The 22,001-nt window shown below is 46.2% G+C and overlaps 1 protein-coding gene and 1 long non-coding RNA gene across 7 annotated transcripts in view; one reads left to right on the top strand and one right to left on the bottom strand.

Moving 5' to 3' along the window:
* The window catches only part of LOC144684740 (potassium voltage-gated channel subfamily KQT member 1), a 767,141-nt gene that overhangs the window by 202,476 nt on the left and 542,664 nt on the right, over positions 1-22,001 (bottom strand). For all 5 annotated transcript variants that reach the window (XM_078548916.1, XM_078548914.1, XM_078548911.1 and 2 more), the window contains 2 exons: positions 15,063-15,109; positions 12,140-12,201 (listed from right to left, as the gene is read on the bottom strand). In XM_078548916.1, the coding sequence (XP_078405042.1) occupies positions 12,140-12,201; positions 15,063-15,109 (109 nt within the window). The remainder of the gene's footprint in view (positions 1-12,139; positions 12,202-15,062; positions 15,110-22,001) is intronic.
* Positions 10,932-22,001, top strand: part of LOC144684741 (uncharacterized) — a 108,775-nt gene continuing 97,705 nt past the window's right edge. Inside the window, exon 1 of one of the 2 annotated variants that reach the window (XR_013577557.1) lies at positions 10,932-10,996. This is a non-coding gene — a long non-coding RNA (uncharacterized LOC144684741). Of the gene's footprint in view, positions 11,022-22,001 lie in introns of both variants that reach the window. The other variant, XR_013577556.1, reaches the window with a different exon arrangement.

Genomic DNA, 22,001 nt, shown 5'->3' on the forward strand with positions numbered 1-22,001 from the left:
CTATGGTGGCCATTAAGCACCTATCTATTCTAATCCATTTTCCAGCACTTGGCTTGTAGCATGCATTGCTTACATTTTAGGTATTGCAACGCCAATTGTTGCGAATGGCGCTTTAAAATAAGGTGTTAATAAAAGGCATGATCTACATCTGTCGCTTCTCATTTCCCAACAAAACCAGCTATGACAAGATTTCTGCTGTTTTCTACAGCTATTTAATAATATTCTCCTATAGTACTGCTTCAAATACAATGACACACTTTGTTCAGAAACACTGACAGAGACTGTGCAATGACGTCCTCATGTAGATTCTGCACCTTCAAGCTTACAGTGCTTCCTAGAATTGATTAGTGAACAATTGCACAGAATTGCGCAGGAACTATTAGGCTCCTGGCTGAGTTCCACGGAACCAAGTCCCACTTCTCATCTGCGTATTGTATTTTACAAGTCTCCTTCGCATTCTGTGGCCTGTGATCTTTGCTGGGACTTTTCTCATTGTACACTTCCTCTGTGATCTCTCTGGGCAGTACTAAGTCATGCTGTTTGTGTGTTTATTTTAAGGGCAACGGGGGAGGGGAGCTTCAATTTAACTTTCACTGTTATTCCTTATTTTTAAAGTATTTGGCAAAAGGGGCAGATAAGGACGAATTTTTTTGTGCAGCAAGTTGCTATGATCTGGATGCACTTCCTGAAATAGAACTGATTCAGTAGCGACTTTCAAAAGGGAATTGGATATGTACTTGAAAAAGAAAAAGCTTGAAGGGCCACGGGGATTAGAGCAAGAAAGTGGGAGTAATTGGATAGCTCTTTCAAAGAACCACCGTGGCACAATGGGCTGAATGGCCTTCCTCTGTACTTATGATTCTATGAGAAGAATTTTCCCATTGGCGAGCGGGGGTGGGTCCGACACGTAAAAACACGCACGGTGACATTGGGCAGGCGTCCCAACGTCACCGCGCGTCATTTAGATTGTCAGTTTTATGTCAAAGGCCTGTTAAAGCCATTAACAAAGCAATTAAAGTCGTTAAGAATGCTGCCCGTCCAACCTTGAGGTTGTCGGGCAGGCAAAGAGCCCAGGTGGCCTTCGCATTTTTCATGAAGCCTCATCCACGGGCGGGATGAGGTTTCATGAAGGGTTTACTAATTAAATAAAAAGTTTTGAAAAAATTAATGGACGTGTCCCAGCTCACCTGACAGTTTCACATGAGGGGACATGTCCTTAAATTTTTTTTCACCTTTATTAAATTTTCCAGAACTTAGACCAGGGGCCTGCTCGCCGACACGTAAAATGACGCGGGATGACGTCGGGCGGAACTCGCGATGTCACCCCGCGTCATTTCAATTTTCAGGTCGGTGGGGGCGCAGCCGAATCAGCTGTGCACCCGCCGACTGTCAAACGACCTATTGAGGCCATTTAAAAACTAATTAAACTAGTTAATGGACCTGCCCGTCCAACCTTAAGGTTGGCAGGCAGGCCAGGAGCCCTGGCAGGCTTCAGAAAAAGCATGCAACTTCATCCACGGGCGAGATGACGTTTCATGTCGGTTTTAAAAAATTTAATAAAAGTTTAATTAAAAGTGACGGACATGTCCCAACTCATGTGAATTGGCTCGCCCACATAAAATGGCGGCGCGCCCCTGATCGGGGGCACTGATTGGAGGCACGCCTGCACACGCCCGCTCCTGAACATCCCCCCGTCAGGGGGGAAAGTTCTTCCCTTAAAACTAATTTCCCTGAGGCGCCTCCATGCCTCAGGGAGATTTCTGCGCTTGCTGTTTTGCGCGCATGTGCATAACAGTGCAGGCCTCGACTCAGGGAATCCCCCCCCGTCCGCACAGGGAGTGCACAGTGCATCCGGGCACACATCACGCTAGGCGGGCCTTAATTGGCCCAGCCACGTAAAATGGCAGCGCGCACCCGATCGGGGGTGCCAATCGGGTTTGCCCTCGTTCCCGCCTGCCCCCACACAACCCTCCCCTCGACAGGGGGGAAATTCAGCCCTATGGGTTTCTCTACTTCAAAGATTCCTTGCTTCATGTCCTGTTTGAAAAAGCAGGTAGACTCCTTGGGAGGAAATTTTCCAGGATCAAGTGCAACACTAGTGTTCAATTCCACACAAGATCAAGGGACAGTAATAGTGAATGAGGTGTACAACCAGCACTCCACTCAATCATAGAGTCATAGGGCAGAAATTTCCGCTCGTTTGAGGATGTTGTGCAGGTGTGAGTAGGACCAGGCGCGAACCCAATCGGCACCCCCGATTGGGGCCGCGCCACCATTTTACATGGGCAGGTCAATTAAGACATGCATGCAAAAGAGTGCAGAAATCTCCCTGAGGCACACAGGTGCCTCAGGGAGATTAGTTTAAGGTTTAAAAATTTAAATAAAGAAAAGGAAATATTTTAAGACATGTCCCCTCATGGTGACAGTGTCACATGAGCTGGGACATGTTCATGAATTTTGATAAAAAATTTTATTTAATTAATGAAACCTTCATGAAACCTGATCCCGCCCGTAGATGAGGTTCCATGAAAAATGCAAAGGCCGCCTGAGCTCTTTGCCTGCCCGCCAACCTTAAGGTTGGATGGGCAGCCCTGTTAATTGTTTTAATGACTATTTAAATGGCCTTAATAGGCCTTTGACAGTTCAGTGGGCACCCATCGAACTGAAAACGTAAATGACGCGCAGTGATGTTGGGACGCCTGCCCGACGCACCGCGCGTCATTTTACGCGTCGGCAAGCGGGCCCCATCCCCGCTCACCAACTCAAAAATTCTTCCCATAGAGTTATAGAGAAACAGGCCCTTTGGCCCATCGCTTCCATGACGGCCATCAAACACCAATCTATTCTAATCCATTTTCCAGCACTTGGCCTGTAGCCCTGTATGCTATGGTGTTTCAAATGCTCATCTAAATACTTCTTAATTGTTGTGAGGGTTCCTGCCTCTACCACTCCCTCAGGCAGTGTGTTCCAGATTTCAACCACCCTCTGGGTGAAAAAAGTTTTTCTCAAATCCCCTCTAAACCTCCTGCCCCTTACTTTAAATCTATGCCCCCTGGTTATTAATACCTCCACTAAGGGGAACCATTTCTTCCTACCTACTCTATCTGTGCCCCTTATAATTCTGTATACCTCTATCAGGCCCCCCTCAGCCTTCTCTGCTCTAAGGAAAACAACCCTAGCCTATCCAGTCTCTCTTCATAGCTGAAACGCTCCAGCCCAGACCACATCCTGGTGACTCTCCTCTGCACCCTCTCCAGTGCAACCATATCCTTCCTATAGTGTGGCAACCAGAACTGCACACCGTACTCCAGCTGTGACCTAACTAGCGTTTCATACAGCTCCAACCTAACCGCCCTGCTCTTATATCCTATGCCTCAGCTAATAAAGGCAAGTATCCCATATGCCTTCTTAACCACTTTATATACTTGTGCTGCTGTCTTCAGGGATCTATGGACATGTACATCAAGGCCTCTCTGATTCTCTGTACTTCCTAAGGTAAATCCTGTGGATTTGAAGCTGCGGACAGCAATTCCCCAGTGCTGGATACTTCATCTTGACTTTCAAGAACGTCACTGCATGCATGAAATTCCTCAAGATGTGTGAGGAGACAGGAAACTTGCAACAGCAATGCATCTTCATACTTACATACCAGCATATGAATGAGGTGCAGGAGTAGGCCATTCGGCCCTTCAAGCCTGCTCCGCCACCCAACAAGACCATGGCTGGTCTGATCATGGGCCGGCCCTCGACAACCCCTGACTCCCCTATGAGTCAAGAATCTATCGACCGCTGCCTTAAATATATTCATTGACCCAGCCTCCAGCGCTCTCTGGGGAAGAGAGTTTCAAAGATTCACAACCCTCTGAGAGAAAACATTTCTTCTCATCTCCTCATGGAGGAGTTGCTGTTTATTCTGTTGTCGCAAGAGGAAGTAGAGAGTCTGCAAAGGGATGTAGACAGGTTAAGTGAGTGGGCTAAAAATTGGCAAATGGAGTATAATGTGTGAAAATGTGAACTTGTCCACTTTGGCAGAAAGAATAGAAAAGCAGCGTATTATTTAAATGGAGAGAGATTGCAAAACCCAGTGGTACCGAGAGATCTGTCCCAAGAATATGAAGCCCTCCCTCCTATCCACATTTAAGGATGAGTTAGATAGTTTTTGATTGACAAGGGAGTCAAGGGTCATGGGGGCCAGGCAGGAAAGTGGAATGGAGGCCACCACCAGACCAGCCGTGCTATCACCGAATGGCAGAGCAGGCTCAAGAGGCCTGTTCCTACTTCTTTTAGCATGTGTTCTCCTGCACCCATGCCTCAGGCAATGCATTGATCCCCCCTATCTTCCAATTTTTTACTCTTGCTCGCATGTAGCACTGGGAGGAATCCTGAGATTAATACCTTCGAAGCCCTACTTTTTAAACTTCCTCCCTAGCTCCTGAAAATCTGACTGTAGGACCTCAATATTCCTTTGTTGGTTCCTGCTCGATAGATTAGGTTAAATTTACACCCACCCCCAACCTTCTGCCTCTTTAGCCTGTTGCAGAGTTGACCATAAGACCGTAAGACGTAGGAGCAGAAGTAAGTCATTCAGTCCATCGGGTCTGCTCTGCCATTCAATGAGATCATGGCTGATCTGATAATCCTCAACTCCACTTTCCTGCCTTTTCCCCATAACCCTTGATTCCCTGACTGATTAAAAATCTGTCTATCTCAGCCTTGAATATACTTAATGACCCAGCCTCTACAGCCCACTGTGGTAAAGAATTCTACAGGTTGACCACCCTCTGAGAGAATAAATTCTTCCTCACCTCTGTCTTAAGTGGGCACCCCCTTACTCTGAGATTATGCCCACTGGTCCTAGACTCTCCCACAAGGGAAACAACCCTTAGCATCTACCCTGTCAAGCCCCCTAAGGATCTTATATGTTTCAATAAGGTCGCCTTTCATTCTTCTAAACTCCAATGAGAACAGGCCCAACCTACTCAACCTCTCCTCATAAGAAAATCCCTCCATACCTGGGATAAACCTAGTGAACCTTCTCTGGACTGCCTCTGATGCCATTATATCTTTCCTTAGATAAGGGGCCAAAATTATTCACAGTATTCTAAGTGTGGTCTAACTAGTCCTTGTATAGTTTTAGCAAGACTTCCCTATTTTTTATATTCTATTCCCTTTGAAATAAAGGCCAACATTCCATTTGCCTGCCCTATTACGTGCTGAACTTGTATATTAGCTTTTTATGATTCATGCACAAGGACTCCCAAATCCCTCAGTGCTGTAGCCTTCTGCAGTCTTTCTCTATTTAAATAATATTCAGCTCCTCTATTCTTCCTGCCAAAGAGCATAACCTCACATTTTCCCACATTATATTCCATCTGCCAAGTTTTTGCCCACTCACTTAACCTGTCTATATCCCTCTGTAGATTCTTTGTGTCATCCGCACCACTTGCCTTCCCATCTATTTTTGTGTCATCCACAAACTTGGCGATAGTACATTCACTTCCCTCATCTAAGTCATTAACATACATTGTAAATAATTGAGGCCCCAGCACTGATCCCTGTGACACTCCACTAGTTACAGGTTGCCATCCTGAAAATGCTGCCCTTGTCCCAACTCTACAGCCAGGCACACTTCGCTAGCATGCTAACATTTTCTCCCTCAATGCCTCGTCCTGTGATTTAGCACCTGGGGCAGGATTTTTGAGGTTGTCGGGCGGGCACGTGGGCGGGCCCGGGAGCGACATGGTAATGGTCAGCTGCCTGCGATTGGCTCCCAACCACGATTTCACGCTGGCGGGCCTTAATGCGGCTCGTCACTGGTCGGGAAGGGCCAAGTGGGGGCGGGTGCCTGTCAGCCACCGGGTTCAGTGGCGACCCGGAGGCTGGTTTAAAAACAGCCCAGGCAGCCCCTGGGTCTGTTGTGCGTTAGCAAACTCAAATGGTAGAGTCGAGTGTGGCTGGAGACGCCAGATTGGAGGGCAGGCCGGGCGGGCACTCGGTTCCCCGCTTTTCGGTAGAGTATTTGCCGTCCTGCTGGAGGATGTGGCTGCCAGGAAGGACATTCTTGTTCCCAGAGATGGGAGGAGGAGGCTACTGAAGCTCACAAAGAGGGCATGGGAGGAGGTGGCAGCGTTGGTGAGCAGCCATGATGTGGTGCAGCGCACATGGGTGCAGTGCCAGAAGTGCTTCAATGACCTGCTGCGCTCAGGAAGGGCGAGTACCATGTTGGCAGGGGTCAGCGTGCAGAAGTGTTAAGGTGTGGCCGTCCCCGGAGCTGGCTAAGGGGGTGAGCCCTGGCTGCTTAGACTGAGTGCCTTGCGGCTCGAGGGCCGCGACTTGGGTGTGCTCTGCCCGGTGCTCCTGAGTTGGGGTTGGCCAGACTACAATGGTGCTGCAAGTAAAGAGTGGATGAATCAAAGCTCCTCTGTCCTTTCAGTAGAAGACAAGCATTAACCAAGCAGAGAGGGCACGTTAAGGTGGAGGCCCACCCAACCTCCTGATGCTCAACAGGTTAGAGCAGGACGCCCTTGAGCTCGAGAACTGGCACGCTCCCCATGCAACCGGGTGTGTAGAGGTGGGGGTGCCAGATGAAGGTAAGAGTGCAGTGCACAGAGGTGAGAGTTTCAGATTGTGCAACCATCCTAGTGTAGTCTCCTCATTGATGTGAGCCTCAAACCTAGAGTCCCCATTGATCATTGAAAGACGATGGCACCGTGATGCAGATCTCCATGGTCTCACCAGGGTGCCTGGCATGCACAGTGACAGTGTGATGATTTAAACTAATGACATGTCATTGCTCCCCCTTTTAGGTTCGCTAGCACGTAATCGCTCTCTGGACCCTGAAGGGCCACCCCGACACAGGAGGACCACCGTGCTTCACTTGCACCTGCGTCACACCCACTCTTTGAAGTAGGCACCAGCGCAGATACTAACACCTCAGTGGGCATTAGATCAATGGCAGGTATGTTGGTGCACGTTGGTGAGGGCACTTCACACTCACTTGAGGTGCAGGCGGAGGCAGAGAGTGCCCAGGGCGCCAGCAGTCGGAGGACTGCTGGGAACCAGGGCAATGCTCAGTCGAAGGCTGATGTTGAGCCTCTGGAGTTGTCCATTAGGCAGCAAATACTGGATGTCCAGCGAGATGTGCGGGAGGTTCTGGCGGAGATCCATGAGGGTATGTGTGCCATGGTCTCCTTGAGAAAGAGTCCACGCAGAGCATCAGCACTGCGTTGACCCTCATGGATCACGCTGCCCCCTCCATTGAGAGAGTGGCGACTCTCATGGAGAGGCAGCTCCAGGAACAGAATAAAGGGTTCCTGGGGGTGCGCTTGGACCTGCAAGCCCTCACATAGGCTCTGACCTCAGGTGGTCAGTGTTAGTGTGGGAGATGGATGAGGCACCCAGTATCCCAGCTAGAGGCCTGTCCATCAATGGCGAGCAGGGAGGTCCAGAGCAACCTCACGTTGGCGCACGAGCTGCTTGTCGTCTCTGCAGGCTCCTCTCAGGGTGCTCTGGATGATGGCAGCACCTCCTCCACCCCTCTACCAGTGCCCGTCGCATTTGATGAGGCTGCAATGACTGAGGAGATGCCAGCCATGGAAATGTCTGCTCCCTCCCAGGCAGGGCCAGCACAGGCTCCACTGGCCAGAGGACGACCACCAAGGTCACCAAGGCCAACAAAACAGCAGAGTCAGCAGCTGTCTCCAATGCCACTGCCAGCAAGGGGGGGCACCAAGACATAGCACCCGCAAATGTAAGTTAAAGACATGAGCACAAGAGGGATAGTTCACGGGTGATTTTCTGTTCATTTATGTTTGGTTTATCTTTACTGGTCAGGGAATGGAGGCCAGAGAAGGTAATGTAAATTTTTTTTTGATTGTCAAAAATTAGATAAATTTTGTTTTTGTCGTAATGGCCTGAGTATGCTTCACCTTTTTATTTGGTGCAGGGTACGTCAGTATGTAATGCTGGACATGAGTGGCTCTAAACTTTATTGCACAGGCACTGAGTGGACTTTGGGTTGAAATGAAAGTATCCTTTCAGACACCTGGGATGGAGGCGGCAGCCCTGCCATGAGGTGGAAGTTGGTCCTTGGCAGACTAGCTGAAGGAGTGTTGGATCAAGGCGTCCCTGGTGTCCCTGCCTCCCTGGCGGTTACAGAGGTCTGGCTCTGCACCCTCAGCATTCTCCTCACTGTGCTCCTCTTCTGACTCACTACTGGACTCATCTTCTTTGGTCTGTGCACCTGCGTCAAGATCCTCCTCCTCCAGTGAGTCTCCCCTTGCCAGTGCCAGATTGTGGAGAGTGCAACATGCGACCACGATCAGTGACATCTGCTCTGGGGGGTATTGTAGTGCACCCCCTGAATGGTCCAGGCAATGGAAGTGAATATTAAGAAGACCTATGGTCCTCTCTATCACCGCCCTTGTGGAGACATGACTCGTATTATAACGCTGCTCTGCCTCTGTTCTTGGGTGGCGGAGAAGCATCATGAGCCATTTCTTCAATGGATAGCCCTTGTCATCCAGCAGCCATCCATCCAGTCAGGCTGGAGCACTGAATAGTCTTAGCACCTGGGGGTATCTCAGGATATAAGCATCATGGGAGCTGCCTTGCACAGAGTTGCAGAATCTGCATCCTGTGGTCACACACTATCTGCACGTTCATGGAGTGGAATCCCTTCCTGTTGATGAAGGCACCCGGCTGACCTGCTAGCGCCTTGATGGCCACATGTGTGCAGTCGATGGCACCCTGGACGTGGGGGAACCCAGCAATCGCTGCAAAGCCTCTGGCTCATTCTGCCCAGCTGGCCTCATTCGTACGGTAAAGAATAAAGGCCACTACCCACCTGAACAGAGCTTCTGTCACCAGCTTGACGTAACTAGGGACAGCTGATTGGGAGACTCCACACAGATTCCCCCACTGACCCCTGGAAAGAGCTGGAGGCATAGAAGTTGAGGGCCACTGTGACCTTAGGAGCCACTGGCATGGGGTGTCCACCCACACAGTTGGAGCTGATCTCAGGTCCAATCATTTGACAAATGGAGGTCACCATCTCCCTTGAGAGGCGGAGCCTCCTTCGGCACTGCACCTCAGACATATTGAGGTAGCTGCACCGCCGCCTGTAAACCCTGGTAGCAGGATAGTGGCGTCTTCTGCGGCCCCTTCCACCTTGGACTACCTGCTGGTCCTTGGCCCCTTGTGCCTGCGCCTCTCCTCCCACAGGTCGCTCCCCTGGAAGCTGCATTGGGACACCTGGCCTCCTCTCCCTTCTGCCCCTCTCTTCCCCCTCAGAGGAGGTGCCACCAGCAGAGACCACAATCCCCATTACCAGGGTACCAGAAGGCTGTCTGACACATGGGAGGGCCCGCATGGTCAAAATCCTCCGGGGGCCTCGGAGACACCAAATAGTCTTGAAATGAAACCTGGACATGTGAAGAATGAAGCCCCGAACAGCGATGAAACTGCCAAGTTTTTGAAAGTATCGGCTGGCCGCCTGCCTGTTTTGCCTGTGCGACAAGCACGAAATTGCATGGGCAATGAAAAATTGCTGTCAATTGGCTTTTAAATGGCCTTAAGTGGCCTCTTAACTAATGGCAGGCGGGGCTTTGGCACCCGGTTGCGCCCGCTGACTGAAATATTGCCCGAGTGCACGATGAAGTCGGAATGCTCACCTGACGCCATCGCACACTATTTTACGCCCGATCGGTCAGGCGCGTGCCCGCCCATGGGACGGACACACACACAAACACACACACACACACATTCACACACACACACTCACATACACAAACACACACACACACACACTCACATACACAAACACACACACATATACACACACACACTCACACACATACACAAACACACATTCACACACATACACAAACACACACACACACACATACAAACACACACTCACACACATACACAAACACACACATACACACTCACACATACACAAACATACACACACACATACACAAACACACACACACAAACACACACACACAAACACACACACACAAACACACACACATACACAAACACACACACACATACACAAACACACACACACACATACACAAACACACACACACACACACACATACACAAACACACACACACACATATACACAAACACACACACACACACACACATATACACAAACACACACACACACTCACACACATACACAAACACACACACACACACTCACACACACAAACATACACACACACCTCCCCACCCTTAGAGACAGTAATGGGTGAAAATAGGAAGGTACAGCAAACTACAGTTTGGCTCTCCAGAGAGTTCTAGGTGCTAATTCAGCAAGACTGAGTTCATTCTAAAGTCAGGGGTAATTGGTTAATGAATACTGGGAAGACATATTTGGGGGCTTTCCACTGACTTTGGAATTCACCCATGAACAGAGCTGGGACCACAAAGCTTTGACATTCTGATAAATGGCAAGCAGGACAATGCTATGATTTTTTTTTGAACTGAGATTCAGCAGAACTGGAAGTCCCCAAGTCCTTATTTAAAATCTCTAGTCTTTGAAGATCACATCTGATTAACAAAAAAGTGTTAGCACACAATCAGAGTATCACAATCAGAATATCCTGACAGAAATGCATTGAAGTCTAAAGGTTTTCGAACTCAAAAACAAATTATGTAACATCCAACAAGGGTTTTTTTTTCTCCCTGCATCACTTGGAATATCTCCACAACTTTTTTTTAAAAGAGAATTAAAACGTTTTATTTTGTTACACAATCCAAGGTCTGCATTGAATAACTGATGCTCTGATTTGATTACAAGCTAGCTATCTCACCGGGTAGTTCACAAGGTCACAAACTGCTCTCCTTGAACTGTTAACCCACGTTGATGTATGGTTGCACAAAGCTGGCTGCTCATTGCCCCACTCACCATTCTCCACGAGTAAGCCTAGATGGTCAAGGCAAAATTTTACAGACTACCGCAGCAGGGCCTCGAACACAGTGGGCGTCATAATTGGATAATCAGGTGAGTATTACCTGTGATGTTTTTTCCACTGATTTCCAGAGGATGGAAATATCATGAAGGCTACACCATTAATTATCTGATAAGCTGTCTGCTGTGTTTAAGGCTTTGATTGTTCCCTGTGGTTCTGGAAAATTCCATCCACACTGTCAACTATAGGACTAATAATCTGGAGCAGGATCCCTGGCTGTTGTTTTTGTTTTGTTCTTCTCTCCCAACCTCAGAGTGCAAGATCAGCTAACTGGTCAAAGTTTAAAGGTTAAATCCAATCCTTGTCTAGTCTGTCTGGCTCAATATGAACAGAGGTGGTGCACTTCCTGCTCAGCTGTATCCCAAGCCTTGTAACAACTCTTACATATCCGTTATTTGTCATAGTATACTTCCTGCTCACCTGTGCCATTGCTCTGCTGTGAGTCACAGAACATTTGATGATTGACATACACAGAGCCACTGAGCTGGGGAAGGGAGGGAGGGACAGGGGAAAATGCTGTGAGAACCAACAAACATTGCTCAGGCTTATCTCCAGAATGCTACAATGTCATGTAAACAGTTCACTTTCCCGTGTAAAGTTAGCTTGTGAAGACATTATAACAACCGCCTGTAGGTTTCAAATTTTATAGTTTAGCATTTCAGATTGCAGAACACTGAAGTCTGTACACTGGAAGTATTTTTAAGACTTATTTTTGTAATTAATGTGAGATGATCAAATTCCTTATCCAGGTGACGCAAATAACTATGGCTGAGAGTGTGGGGCCACCATTCATGTTCCTCTGATCTGGCCACTAGGGAAGGCAAGAGCATAACAGTAACCTTCCTTTGATTATCTCCTTTCCTATGAGATGCCACCTGCTATCTACTCAGAGCCAACTCCACAGTATTAAGACCGAGATTAGGAACTCAGCGGGAGAATTGAACATACACCCTCCAATGTCACAATAATGCACCTTGCTAAATCCTGTACAAACTCTGAAGCAAAATGGATGTGTGAACTTGTCAAACTCATCAGCAATGTGAAGGCCCATAAAATAGCAATTTCTGTTCAGTATCAATATATTAAGAACTCAAACAAACCAGATGTGTGTTTACAACCTCATGAAGTGCAAATCGTAAACCAGTCTTACCTTCTCTTCTACTCTATTAAGTCTTGCTCCAATTGTGTTCTTCCCCCTGTCCTGACTCTTTTCTGAAATGTACCATGAGAAGGAGAATGAGCTCATTACTTGTTGCTGTATATTTTAAACGATTTAGCAGATACATTTGGATAAATATTTTTACAACTGATAAGAATAAATTGCATCACAAGCCTCCTGTAACTGTGAAGCTCGTTAAAGTATCAAATTCACACTTCAGAATTATTTTTTCCCCCCATCAAATGGTCCCTGCAAACCAGATTAGCTTTCAGGCTAGAATGGGCTGTTATATCTTCAGACTTTACAACTGAATTGTAATTTTAACCCTTTTAAAAAGAATGAACCAAGTAGGATGTAAAACCATCTTCTCACCCATGAGACAAGTCAGATAAGGTCAGTCTAATAATAAATACTGTCCAATCTTGTACAAAACAGAGTACAGAAGAAGTAAAAACATGTCTGAGTGGCTTTACTGAATGCTTTATGCTGCAATTTCTTTTATGGCCCGCTTAGTGGATAAAGGTGCCAGTGCTGGGGAATGATGGATTTTCTCCATTTTTTTTGCATGCAGCCTCAAAAAAGGGCTGAAGGATCAAATAAACTATGAGCTTGATGCAGAGTGAAGTTCCCCTACACTTGCTGCAACCTCAGAAAACCTCCTGCCAACTGCTTTTGTGGAATATTTTCAAGGCAGCTTTTCTGTAGACTCTCTGAATGAAACTGATAGTTTCTTGCCAATAAATGCTGGATTCTGTCTAGATCAGTACTACAGACTCATGCCTAAACTGTTCATAGTTTGGGCAGGCACACTACACTGCCCAAGGTAACCTCGCTGAACATTTCTTTCCCCTGCAGCCAATCTGGGTTAGATTCCACCCCCAAATTCAAACTGAAGATTGGAGGTATTTTTCATTCCTCACTTTTTTTGCAGCCATTTTCATCCCTCCTCTCCTCTTGAAAGCATTGACTGCCAGCTGAGGTTGAATTCCACAATTCCAGGCACCCTCTGGTACATCACCCTAGCAAGCAATCATCATGCAGAGCTGAGTGTTGGTAGGTCGTTCAACTGTGCAGCATTCCAGTCAAGCCTGATCGTGGCCCCCGCCAGTATCCCAACACTTTCTAGCACTCACTGGATCAACAGCAGGATTAGTGCCTGCTTTTTCTCTCTCTAATCTAGAACAAATTGCAGCACTCTAACACATCCTCCATTCTAAGTTTCTCATCTCAACCCCATATCCACCATCTTAACACTATCTGAAGCCTCGCCTTGTCCGAAATTTCAAACTTGGACAAAAAGTCACTGCCAATCGCTTCCTCAGGTCTCCCTGCTTCAAACTCTTCTACAATCATCCTCCGTCACTAGAAGAGAGTAATCCCCATCTCACTTTCCAGCTGGATCTGGACTGGAGGGGCATTAATACCCGCTTTACACCCAGCAGACTCAGTACAAGTCTTCCCCAGTTAACCTCAAACTGTCCTATCTGGTCTCTTCACTAATTGCAACTCATTCAAATTGTCTGTATTCCATTCTGAAATAAGCTATGTTTCCTTACCAACCTGGGCACTTCATTCCCTACAACCTCAACTGCCTTCACCCTACACTCTGGTATTGTCTTCCTAAACCCCTCCGCCACTACCTACCTCTCTTCCCTTTTTCAAAAACCTCCTTTAAACCTACCTCTTTAATCTAGCCTTCAGCCCCTTTTGCTAACCCTGCTCTCACCATTGCTTGGTGAATTATTATTTTCCCTAATCACCGTGAAGCACTTTAGAATGTTGTATTATTGTTGAAAAGAGAGACATGCTATCCAGCTTTTCATCTTGCACTCATCAGGACAGCTTGCAAGAAATTACCAACAGCAAAGGGGAACAACATTGGCAATGACTACACTTCAAACTCTTGGCTCAAAACCTGTTTTCATATCAAACAATCAAGGTTTATTAACAGTCTGCTCCTAAGATGTAACCTGTATCCAACCAGGACCATTCTGACATAGGGTCGACCAAATACCATTAAATCGTGTAGGAGGTGCGGCGCCCAATTCGAATCACTGGTGTACATATCCAGTAACTGCCCATTCGTTAAGAATGCCAGGATAAAAAGGCACAATAAAATTTTGGATCAATTGCATCAGTTGCCATAATAACTGATTCTGGTTCCTTGGCCTTGGAGTTTGATCATTGGTTGGCAAGTGGACTCTGATGTGTTCTTCTGGTAGAGGTATTGCCACTGAAAAATGCAGCAAGGAACAGTTAACTGCCCAGCTTTGTTCAAATTTAAACTGGGCAGGCCGAATCTGAATGGTCAAGGTATTGGCAACCAATCAGCACTCTCTTCTCATGCAGTATAACTTGTTGTTCCCCTTGATAGTTGGTAATTTCTAGGGAGTCATCCTGATGAGTGCAAGACAAAAAACTTTGATAGCATGTGGGTGGGGGAGGGGGATGCAATTAGCCCAGTTGGCTAAATGGCTGGAGTGTGGTTGAGATTAGCACCAATGGCATGAGTTGAATTCTTCTTCCAGCTGAGGTGGATCTAACAGCCTACCTGCTCACCCTGCCCCTGAGAGTGAAAGGCAATGGCAAATCATCAGTGACAAAAACTGCTGAGGAAAACATGAAGCATCAGCATACAAAGAACCAGGGACCTCCCTTCAGGCAGAGCACACATGAAGGATGATTTTGTTAAAGGCATTATTTAAGTGCAAATTATCATAATTGCTGTGCTGTGTCCTGGCTGTGATCAACAAACCCAACAGACTGGAATTGAACTCTTTCTAGCTTAACCGGTCTCTTACATTACCCTTAGACATTGGGTGTGGGGCACAACATAAAAGCTATCCAGCCTTCGCACACTGAAGACCACTTTGAGCTCTTTTGTCAGATTGCATTCAGTGGTTGATATAGTTACCTGAGACAGATAGGAACAACGTTGGTTTTCCTAAGGACTGGTCTAGTCTAGGAAATAAGATAAAAATCAAATTAACAATTAATTCAGCAAACAACTGATTTAATACTGTACACAAAGCATAGTCAAACAGTTGTTATTTTAAACGATTTAAAATTAAGAGACACAATATAAATAAGAAACAGATGCAGTGGGGTAGAATTTCCACTTTGGTCACAACCAGTGATCCAGGTGCAAGTTGTGTCCAAACTTGTGTTAGTTTTAAGAAGCGTTTACCTCCACCCCCAGAAGTTTCTTTTCAAACTCATTTGCAAATCACATAAGATCATAAGATATAGTCGGCCATTCAGCTCCTGGAGCCTGATCTGCCATTCAATGACATCATGGCTGATCTGATGTGGCCTTAACTCCACTTTCCTGCCAGTCTCCCATAACCCTTAACTCCCTTGTCAATCAAAAATCTGCCTCACTCAACCTTGAATATATTCAATGACCCAATCTACAGTGCTCGCTGTGGAAAAGAATTCCAAAGACTAATGACCTTCTGAGAGCAGAAATTCCTCCTCATATTCATCTTAAGTCGTCTTTAAAATTATTTTTAAACTGTGCCCCCAATTCTATATTCCCCCACAAAAAGAAACATCGATTCAGCATCTAAGATATCCTCTCAGCATTACGGAACATAAAATCTGCCATGATCCAATGCAATTGAGCAGTTTTTAAAATGTAATTTTAAAAATATTGCTTCAAAAATATTCCTTGATATCTTTAAAAGTGGTAATCTGGTTTAGCTCGATTAACATAGCTGCAAATATGTTTATCACAATTTTCGTTTAGTTCACACCTAGAAGTAATATGATTTTAGACAACTGAAAATAACTTTTAAGAAACTATACCGAACCACTTGCTAATTAAATAAAAGCAAAAATATTGATGTACAGTAGACAGTTGCTTAATAAACTACAAAAACATTACAACCAAAAGCTTTTGAAGGTGCCTATTAATCTCCTTGAGCTAGATTTCACAGGGCGCTGTGGTCCCTGCACTGTCCCTGGCTAAAAGGTTTGGAGGGTGAGCTCTCCCCCATCCACAATAGCTGATCCACAGTCATTTATTTCTGTGAGCAGCATTAAGTGGCTGGAAGTGGGACTTCTGCTTCTATGTGGGGAGGAAGTCCCACCTCAGACAGCTGCCAGCCAATCAGATAGCTGGCAACTCTCAAGTCCCAGCAGCGCCATTGGGAACAGTGGGCAGTGCGGGACTACAGGCAGTCCAGATGAAAAGGAACCTGGACCCAAGAAGATAGTCCAGGGTCTCTTCGGAGCCAGGCTAGCAGGCTCTGGTGAAGGGGCTCAGGTGGGTGGAGGTCTGAATTTGAAAGACCGTGAGGGGAGGGCAAAAGGAGGGAGGATGACTGCAGCGCGGGATGAGGCCCTTGAGTGATCATTAATTGGCCACCTAAAGGCTCAATTGGCCCAAGGGCATGTGGGTGGTCCAAGGCCTTCCCCATCCTAAGGGGTCAGGATGGATGTGTGGGTGGTGGGCACTGTGCCCACTGGATTTTATGTGCCCACCTACCTCCATCATCAACTACACTGGCAAGGGAGCATATAATCCAGCCCTTTGCGCCAGAAAAAAACAGTTTATATTTAAGAGCTTCACTGAAGGCTTCAAAAATAGCTGTCATTACTGCAAACTCCAGGTGGCGATTAGTTTGATCGGGGTGGTGGGGGGTAGTGAATGGGGTGGTGAATTTGTGAGTGGGGCCAGCTTGCTGTGTGTTTTTTTTTTCAAATTAGTGCAAAATAACCTCAATTTGTGCTGGACATAATCTGTGCTTGAACCTCTGAAATAATTTGCTCTGGTTTGGCCGAACTCAGGCAAATGGTGCTGGAAAAAGCATAACCGAGCAGAAGCTCCAGGCTAAGATGTATAATACATAGATACAATGAAATTTTAATTTCCCCTTTTAAAATTTGCGTCATGCATTGCTTCACAAATTCTCGTTTTACATAATCTCTTGAAAATCTAATCCATGCAGGAAGGAGGCCTTAACATTACATTGAGTTTCTTAGACTTGGTCAGACATTCTCAAAGGTTTTGATTTCCTAAGTGGGTTAGGAATACATGAGAAAGCAGACACCACTTTGGCTCCTAGTGCAAGGAGACAGGCAATGAAATTGGCCCAACTCTATTACAGCACTGATCTTAGAATGAATATGATTTGTAATGCTTGCAGTATTCCTTACTGTGAAATAGCTCCACTGCCTGGTAACAACGAACACATGTGCAAAGATTGGAGATACATTAGAATTTTTCAAGTCTCTATTCTATTATTATTGCTTAAACTTTCTTCATGGTCATCATTAGCCCTCATTTGGCCAACATCATAGATTCAATCCTGCAGTGGACTATCATTCAATTGCTCTTCCTCATCTCCGATTGCCAGGTATAGAGTGGCACTGGTGCCAGCCTGGCAGTAGCTCTCTAGCCAGCTTTCTCAGATGAGGAAACAAAGGGGCACGGGGTGACAAGTAATAAAAATTTTATTTTTATGTGTGTCTTGCTTACTAATTGATGACTCAGTCCTGTTTTCCAGTGCCAAATTCTCTTCATATGCTTAGGTCTGAAAAGCACGCAAACCATTTTTTGGGGAATAATGAATCCAAAGCTAACATGTTTAATGTGCATTAAGTAATGCTGCTCACTACCACTGGGCAGGTTCTCAACAACTTAAGACCATGAACTCAGTCCTCCACTTTGTATTTTCCTCCCTAGTGCCAGTCTGTATCTTGTTTTCATGTTTTCTTTCAGACAGCGCTTACCATTATTCTGGTATTAACATTACCACTCTCTTTGCCTTTTTCTCTATGACATCTTGGTCATTTAATCTCCCCCATGCTATAACCTATCCCTGCCCTCCTCTTTTGCACCACTTGACCCTCCCCACTTTTTCAACAGCATAAAACCCATCACATTTCTACCTCTAACCAGTTGAGGCTTTGGGGCAGAAATGGAAGGAAATGATATGTGGAAAAGAAGCCTTTACTCCGCCTACTTCCATTTAAAGGGTTTCCTGCAATTACCCAGGCCTGCTGACGCTTTTCATTAGCCAGTCCCGTAGGACTGCAGTATCCTGGTGGACAAAAGGAAAAATGAACCTGGAAGTTGAGACTTTCCAACCTCCAGGATTCACAATGCAGCAGATAAAGAATGGGTAGCCAGTGGTGGTGTTGGTAAGACAAAGGCTAGGGAAGAGAGGGAAATGGGGGTTAGGAAGTAGGCCTCATTTTCCTAGCATTTCCATAGAAGAAAATTCAACCCTGCAGTTCTTTCAGTTTTCCTGTCTACATATAATCTCCTGGCTTTCCACCCTGTCTTCTTTCTCATTCTTTTCAGCCTTCTTACTATGAAAAAATTCAGCTGTGGTTCCAATCAATAAAATCCGAGCTGAAGGGCAAGGCACACAACACAGGACACTCCCGAAGCTGAAATGAGTTATTCCTGTGCCGCTTCAGCATACATAATGTATATTTTGGAGACTTTGGTGAAGTGAAGCATGTTTCCCCACTAATCACAACTCTTTTAGTGTTGTCTCCTGCAAGTTCCATAGTATCTGTCACAAACCAGCTGTGCCAATGCTGCCTTTACACTTTCCAAGCATTTTAATTGGCACTCAGCTGATATAAATGGCAAATATTCTGGAATTTACATAGCTTTGTAAAAATGGAACAAAAAAGTCAGAAAGCTCAATTCACAGGCCAAGGCAAAGATTTTTAATGCAGTGCTCTACAATAGATGTGCTGAACTTTCCAGGTGGAGGGTTTGGGGAAGGATTACAGCTTATTAACTTTCACTCAACCCAAAGGACACAGCACTAGGCTGTTGAGCAAGTCAACTTGGAATCAATCACAAAAGTTCAAAAAAAGAGGTCTAGGTGCCACAGAAAACTGGATGTTAACAATGTGCCAAATATTCTTCCAATATTGTAAACAGCAAGAGGATAGACAGGGAGGAAGCTAAAGTCCGAGGGGTTACTTATCTATCTCACTGCTGGCTGCCTCTGCACTCAGCAGGAGGCCAAACACCATTGACAGAATATTGTGCAGTCAACCTGCTCTTCATAAAGGCAGCCTCTCCCTTGTAAAGGGAAGCAACTCTGAATAAAATTACTGCAATTTAAAACATGGAAAATGAAAAACCAGGGCTATGGATGTACCACTGAGGCCTTGGTGGTGGAACTGGACAGGAGATGAGATGCCATGGCTTTGTGGGGCGCCAGGAGGCCCTCAAGGACCACCATCATATGGGATCAGGAGCATGTGATCACAGAGGTCAATTCCTGGCACCTGGAGCTGAGGACCTGGCAACAATGCTACCGGAAGTCTAATGGCCTCATGTGGTGGTCAAGATCAGTGAATGTATCTTCTCATATGTGGACGCTAGGCCTGAGTTCTGGCCAACCCCTCGTGCTGCTAAATGCATCGCATCCCCATTGCTCAACCAGCAGCACTCCCTGGTACTCAGAACTCAGGCCTAACGTCCAGATACTTAACCTTAGCCTCACACACCTACTAATGCTGGCAGCCTCACACCCAACTCTTGTTGTCTCCACATATCTCCAGTTATTCAGTTCTGGCAGACATATCTCACAATCACATCGCTACACCATCACTATTCCCTTGCTCTTGCAGGAGAAGGTGGTACTGTACAGAATTAGAAGGGAGCAGAGCAGAGTCAGTGGGGGGGGGAAGCCCAATGAAGGAGGCTGTTAGCTACATCATGGGGTGGGCTGCGATAGAGCCTGTGACACCTGGTGTCACTGAGATAAGGTATTGGGGCCCCATCATCAATGTTGTGGTGTTGCTGTCTCTCCTGCTCCTGCAGTTGCTGTAGTCGGGGAGGCCTGAAAGCATAATATCAGGTTATGTCTGTGATGTTGGGGGGTGTGGGTGGGATGGAAAGCAAGAGGTCCATAGTGACACCATCAGCAGCTTGTTCATCATGCCAGATGGCAGGATGAGGGTAGTGAGCTGGGAGTTGAGAATTGGCATAAAGCAGGAACATACAGTCCTCCTCGATGATCCAGATATTACACCCTTAAAATTTTGGTTTTTAAGGAACATCTTCCTGTGGACTCAGGTGGAACAGAGTCAGGCTCCAACACTTCCTGGGTTTCTGATTGTCCACTCAACTCCTGACCAATCATCACGACGAATAGAAACCCCTCTGGTTTCAATGATTTGTATGCATTGTGGCAAAGCAGAGTGCTGTATTTATATTACTTTTATTGACTAAGCATTGGCTATGCTGGTTCTTCTAAATCACGCTCTTCCTTCACATAACTACTGCCAGGTATGAAGCAAAGTACTAATTCCATTTTCAATTCTGTCTCCCTTGGAGAAATTCTGCTAGATTTTCTCACAGTTGGCCTTTCTTCTCTCTGTCTCTGGCAGCGATGTGTCTCATGAGACAAAGGTCAACTTTCTGTCCAGTGAAACTGGAGTGTCCTCTTCAGTGTGCAAGCCTGGACAAAATTCACAGAGATAAAAGCAAAATACTGCCGATGCTGCAAATCTGAAATAAGAACAGAAAAACTCAGCAGGTCTGGCAGCATCTCTGGAGGGAGAAACAGAGCTCATGGGTGGGACTTTCCAGTTTCCCCTGCTGCGGGAATCGCCGTGGGCGTGTCCAAAAAATCCCACCCAATATGTTCTAAAGAAGTCATATTGGACTCGAAACGTTAACCCTGTTTCTCTCTCCACAGATGCTGCCAGGCCTGCTGAGTTTTTCCAACATTTTCTGTTTTTATTTCAAAGTTCACTGAGAGCCTGGGCTGCTCAAACATCAGGGCCCCTCTTGATCTCCCCGGTTGAGTCTAAAGGAATGCAGAGCACTACGTTTGGCACCGCCTTGGTTGCAGGTGTTACCATGGGTCTCTTGCTTGTCATCCTACCCCCGCCCCCAATCCCAAACACCAACCTCATATTATGCTTTCAGGCCTCCTCGTCTACAGCAGTTCCAGGAGGAGGAGAGACAGCAACACCACACGTTTAGCCATCATTCCACCTTTGGGTTCCATTCCAGAATATTTTCTCAGGGTTTACTCCCTTAGCCTTCAACTCTCCCAGGGTACCCACAAGGCAGTGGGCTATTTTCCCATAGCTCAGAGTTTGGCTCGTAGGTGGCCCACATTAGTGGGCCTGCACACTGCATGTCTGGGGGCTAAAGCTCCTCCAAGTTTAGCCTGGACCTGGTTTCCTTGTGTCTCCACATGGAGACACAACAAAGGACTTGCCAATGGAGAGACTCTTTCCTGGCAGAGAATTACACTCTTGACTCTCCTTTTTGTACTACTCCCAGCCAGTGGCCAGTGAAAGTAAAAAGGACACAAGCATACAAAAACGGGAACTGCGCTAACTCTCCTCACCCACACACTAGACACATCACATTGACCTGTTGGACTTTATCAGCCTTTAACAGCCCCTAAGATGCAATGTTTAATGGGCTAACTCCCTAATTCCATTTTAGTCTCAGTACAGAAAATCCACTGTCACTTTCTAACAATTTTGCTCTACTGTTTTCTCATGTCTACTTTGTTAATCCATCCACAGAAGATATTCTGGTGATGTAAAGTCTGGAGTGGCACACTCTGCAAATGAAGCATTTGAGGAACCTGCAGTGTTGTGCACAACACCTTTTGGTTGGGTTTTCAATAGCTATGCACTGTACATTGTAGTGAGAAGCACAAGTGAACACATGTTATCAATTTGTCTGAGTTGCTATTTGCATTTATCACGTAGAAAATCAGAAACAAATCCCAAACCATGACCAAATTTAAAACAACAGAGCCATGGGACCTCACATTGCTGGCCTTTTCTGTGAGATTTCTTCACCAAGAGTTATGACTATGAAGCAGCAATTAGATGAGTGTAAGAAAAT

The sequence above is a fragment of the Cetorhinus maximus genome, chromosome 9, assembly GCF_964194155.1.
Source record: "Cetorhinus maximus chromosome 9, sCetMax3.hap1.1, whole genome shotgun sequence".
Taxonomy (NCBI): Eukaryota; Metazoa; Chordata; class Chondrichthyes; order Lamniformes; family Cetorhinidae; genus Cetorhinus; species Cetorhinus maximus.